Source organism: Elephantulus edwardii, unplaced genomic scaffold, assembly GCF_000299155.1.
Source record: "Elephantulus edwardii isolate Elephantulus edwardi_28Jun2011 unplaced genomic scaffold, EleEdw1.0 scaffold00538, whole genome shotgun sequence".
In the NCBI taxonomy this organism is placed as follows: Eukaryota; Metazoa; Chordata; class Mammalia; order Macroscelidea; family Macroscelididae; genus Elephantulus; species Elephantulus edwardii.
Genome location: NW_006400288.1, coordinates 32,930 through 37,482, shown reverse-complemented (window position 1 = coordinate 37,482; position 4,553 = coordinate 32,930). Strand labels below are relative to the sequence as shown.

Below are 4,553 nucleotides of genomic sequence, written 5' to 3'. Positions count from 1 at the left end.
ATGAAATTAAAGTCATATTTTGGCTCCTGTGGATTTGGTTTAATTTTCCTCAGCTTCAGCTTGAACTTGCACATGAGTAGTTGGTGGTCTGTTCCTCAATCAGCTCCTGGCCTAGTTTTCACAGTTGATATGGAGCCTCTCCAGTGTTTTTTTCCACAGATGTAATCGATCTGATACACGAGGAAACAACTCTGTCAATGGGGTGCTATCATAAAGTTAGTACTATGATCTTTGGTCTGTGAAATTATGGTGGGTATTTTTTAAATTTTACCTAATTAAAAGTTTTTAGCCATGCACAAGAATTGCCTCTATTTGAAAATATATTCTATGTATTTGAGGTCCTGAAACGCGCGTTGCAGCAGATCAGCTGCCATGGCAGCCCTCGCGGCTACTTAAGTGTTTTCTTCAGGGCCAATGATGTGAGTGTCGGTACATTAGTAAGGGAAGATAAATATGGAAACAAATACTATGAAGACAACGAGCAGTTTTTCGGTTATATATACTATCAAAATGAATGGTAAAAACACATTCTGGGATGTTGATGGAGGCATAGTGCCTCCTGAATGGCACAATTGGCCTCACTGTATGACCAATGATCTGCTAAAAAAAAAGCCATTGCTCAGAAGTTCATTTGGAAGAACCATAGGTTCAACGAGTCCAGAACAATAAGTACCTTATTCCATCACTAGAAAAAAGATTCACGAGTGGGTCCCACCTTCAACACCTTACAAGTAGACAATGAAAATCAATTTAAAAATGTAAAAAAGAAATTAGCTTTTCATGTAATTGGACTTTGATTCTGGCTATTAACCTGATTAAATTTGTCTGACTAAACAACAAAAAAAATTCTATGTATTTTAAAATTAAATATTCATATATATATATTTGGATATAAATTTGCTGAAAAGTAAAAAGCTTACACAGGAGCTTGGGTAGTACTATATCTGGCTTCTAATAAAATGTTAGAAGTTCAAATTTACTGGCTACAACAAGGTAGAACCAAATAGATTTATAGCCTTACGTAGCCTTAGGGGCAGTTCTACTATGTCTTATAGGATAACTATGAATAAGAATAAATTTGCTGGAAGTATATTTTTCAAAAGTTGTCTGGGCCCAAAACGAAAATTTAGATTCATAGGAACAGGATCAGAATGAAAAAATAATTGATTTTATTGGAGCTCCCTAACAGCACGGAATAAAGAAATTAAGTATGGATAGCACTCTTCTGTCAATTTGCTGTGCTTGGTAATCTGGGTTTGCTGTGATGCTGAATCTTGTATCACTGGGGTTTCATATGCTATAATGGCTGCTCATGGTGGACAGTGCTTGGTAGAGCTCCCAGTTTTAAGACTGATTTGGAAGCAGGAGAGGCATCTACTTCCTAACCTGAAACTCTGTGAACTTGGAGAAACGATAGTTGTGGAAAAGCTTCAGGTGTTTTTTTATTGAGTCACTGAGTCGTGCGCAACTCAACAGCAATCAACAACAAGAAAAAGCAAGTAAAAATCCAGATGCCACCCAAATTAATCTTTTACATCTTCTGAAAAGATAGAGTATTTAAAGCTCCATAAAAAGAATCCTATCTATTAAAGATATTACTATTTCTGTCCTAATTAATTTTTTAAAATATTGTATAATAATTAACCCCCCCCTAAATATCAAAAGGCAAATTGCATTACAAAAATCTGTTGTCAGGGACCTCTCCGAAGTGCTGAAGACCAATGATGTTAGTCTGGAGACTAAGGTGTGCTTGATGTTGAGACCATGTTGTGCATAGGGTTGGTATGAGTTGCAAGCTACTTGATGGCACACGACGACAACAACAACACAATTATAATTAAATTTTCAATTAAGTTCATGAAATCAAGTCTCCACTCAAAAATCCTGAAAAAACCCAAAATCCACATACATATTCAAACAACAAACTTTGAAAATTTTAACACGAACATGTTTCAAAGGAAACAGCAAGTTTTCACAACGCAAGAAAGAAATGTTACAGTCTTAAAATAAATATTGCTGGTAAAACATATGAATTAGTAAAGAGAAAAATGCAAACGCTTAATAAAAGTAAATCTTAAGTTTAACTAACAGGTTGTTAAAAAGGGTAATAATACTTAGTGATGGTAAAGTTATATATTTAACAATTTTTGCTGGCAGAAGTGAACATGAAAAACTTTTGATGAAAATATAGTAATACATATAAAAGACCTTAAAATTAGTATCTTCTATTGCAAAGAAATTTAATTGTAGAAGGATAATTTTCAGAAGATAAATTTATGTACAAGTATCGTTTATAATAGGAAAAACGTGAAGATACATTATTTCTAAATCTATTGTAGAAAGTCCTTACAATGAAATACTAAACAAATATTTTTGTCATCTGTTTTCTAAGTAAAACTTAAATCGGATCATACATTCCGTTTTGACTAGGGATTTAAAACGTAAAACACTAGGGGGAAAAGAGTGAAGAATAGGAATGATTCAAGGAGACTTGAAAAGAAGGGGTAGGTATATAAATATTGTACAAAACAAAATGTAGATAAATGAAACAATTGTATAATGAATAATTGTATAATTAATTAATAAACAATTGTATTAAAACAGAAATAGAGGTTAAATATAAAACACAAAACACCACCTCAGTAATGGCTCTAAGTACATTGTTGAAGGTGGGTATATTATTAGCAGTGAAGAGCTGATTTAAAATTATGGAGGTACGAAATGCTACAGTATTGATATTAAGAACTCCTAAAAACTAATATTGTCAGACATTAAAAAAGCACTGTTCTGAAAACCACTAAGTAAGGAAAATTGATAAAAACTGCGTGCATTTATATTAATTCATCTAAATGTTAGCAGTGATATTTAACTATATAGGGGGTTTACAAAGGATACAAAAGTAGAAAGCCTCTTCCCCGCTCACTTAGAGTCCCCTCCTTCACGGAGCGAGCCTTCCCGCCTTTTCTGAAGTTCTCAGTTCGGTCCGTAAACAGACTTATAAAAGCTTGCTTCTATCCTGAGGCAAGTCGTTGTACTTTTATCAGCACAATGTCTGGTCGTGGCAAAGGCGGGAAAGGTCTCGGAAAAGGGGGCGCCAAGCGCCACCGTAAAGTGCTCCGAGATAACATCCAGGGCATCACCAAGCCCGCCATCCGCCGCCTGGCCCGGCGCGGCGGCGTCAAGCGCATCTCCGGCCTCATCTACGAGGAGACCCGCGGGGTGCTGAAGGTGTTCCTGGAGAACGTGATCCGGGACGCCGTCACCTACACCGAGCACGCCAAGCGCAAGACCGTCACCGCCATGGATGTGGTCTACGCGCTCAAGCGCCAGGGACGCACCCTCTATGGCTTCGGCGGCTGATTGCTATTTTATCCTTCACAACAAAATGCCCTTTTCAGGGCTCCCATTTTCTCACTCCAGAAGTTGTGATGCTGAGTCCGATATTCTGGACGTTATCCTTAAACTCCCACATAAAGCTTATTTAGCGATTTCTTTAGGGTTCTAGTTTGAAAGGGCCTCCTTAGTCTGCGCATGCGTGTTACGTGGACGTGCTTTGGTGGATGCCGCAATTCAGATGGGCTCTTTGTCGATATGTTGGCATTTCTCCTGCAAGAGGGGTGTTTTTTTTTTTTTTTTTTTACATATTTAGGCGAAGATCCCTCAGCTTCAGTGCCTTTACTAACCGTATTGTTTTCAAAATATTGGTGACATTAAGAGAAGCCTCAGGTAACCTCAAGTAGGTACCGTTAAAAGAATGGTTATCTAAAAAGTAACACCGAAATGTCTGGGGTTGGATAAGCAAATACAGGTATCTGGCACAAAAGATGGGGCTTTTCAAGAACAGCTGAGGGATCTGAGCTCAAGAAAAGATGGTGCTAAGGTTTTGCAATTAGGATCAATATACTTGGGAAGCTATCTTTGGGTGGTAGACACTGACGGTTACAAAAGCTTGGAGGTGGTCCTATTTTTACAAAAAGCTAAATACAGCCAAAAAGAACATACCCCCCCCCCCCCCCATTCCACTCCTGTGCTCTCTAGGGCTTTCAGTAGCCGATTTTTCGGAAGTGAACGTCAGGGGTCTCGTCAAACGCTGGGTACACCGAAGCCCAAGCTGGAAGCATTTGCTATCCATTTCTGCCATGCAGAGTGGTCTCTAATTTTGCCTTTTCAGGAGCAAACAAGTGGGAATGGAGTAAAGGGGAGGATTTCCGCCTCATGAAAACTCAATAAAACCTGCCTTTTGGCCGAGTGAATAAAACGTGTTGGGCTGCTAACCAAAAGATTGTTGGTTTAACCCCTTAGGCTCTTTGAGGGAAAGAAGAACGAGGTAACTTCTGTTAAGGTTCAGTCTCAACACCCCTGTATTTGGTCCTATGATCCTATCAGTTCATGAGGATTTTAATGAAGATTTTCCAAAACATAATACCTGTAATAACTTGCAAAATCATGGGAGATTATATTGTTAAAGAGAAAAATAGAGGACATCTTATTTTGGTGGTGGGGTGTGTGTGTAACAATGCTGTTGTTGTTGTTATGTGCCGTCGAGTCGTTTG

At 38.1% G+C, this 4,553-nt stretch overlaps 1 protein-coding gene and 1 pseudogene across 1 annotated transcript in view; both read left to right on the top strand.

The window, feature by feature from the left end:
- Positions 1–735, top strand: part of LOC102857005 — a 3,761-nt pseudogene extending 3,026 nt beyond the window's left edge.
- Positions 1–3,395, top strand: part of LOC102857810 — a 12,417-nt gene extending 9,022 nt beyond the window's left edge. The window contains exon 4 of the mRNA XM_006903215.1: positions 3,045–3,395. Within this exon, the coding sequence (XP_006903277.1) occupies positions 3,045–3,360 (316 nt within the window). The 3' untranslated portion in view covers positions 3,361–3,395. The remainder of the gene's footprint in view (positions 1–3,044) is intronic.
- The last annotated feature ends 1,158 nt before the right edge of the window (positions 3,396–4,553 follow it).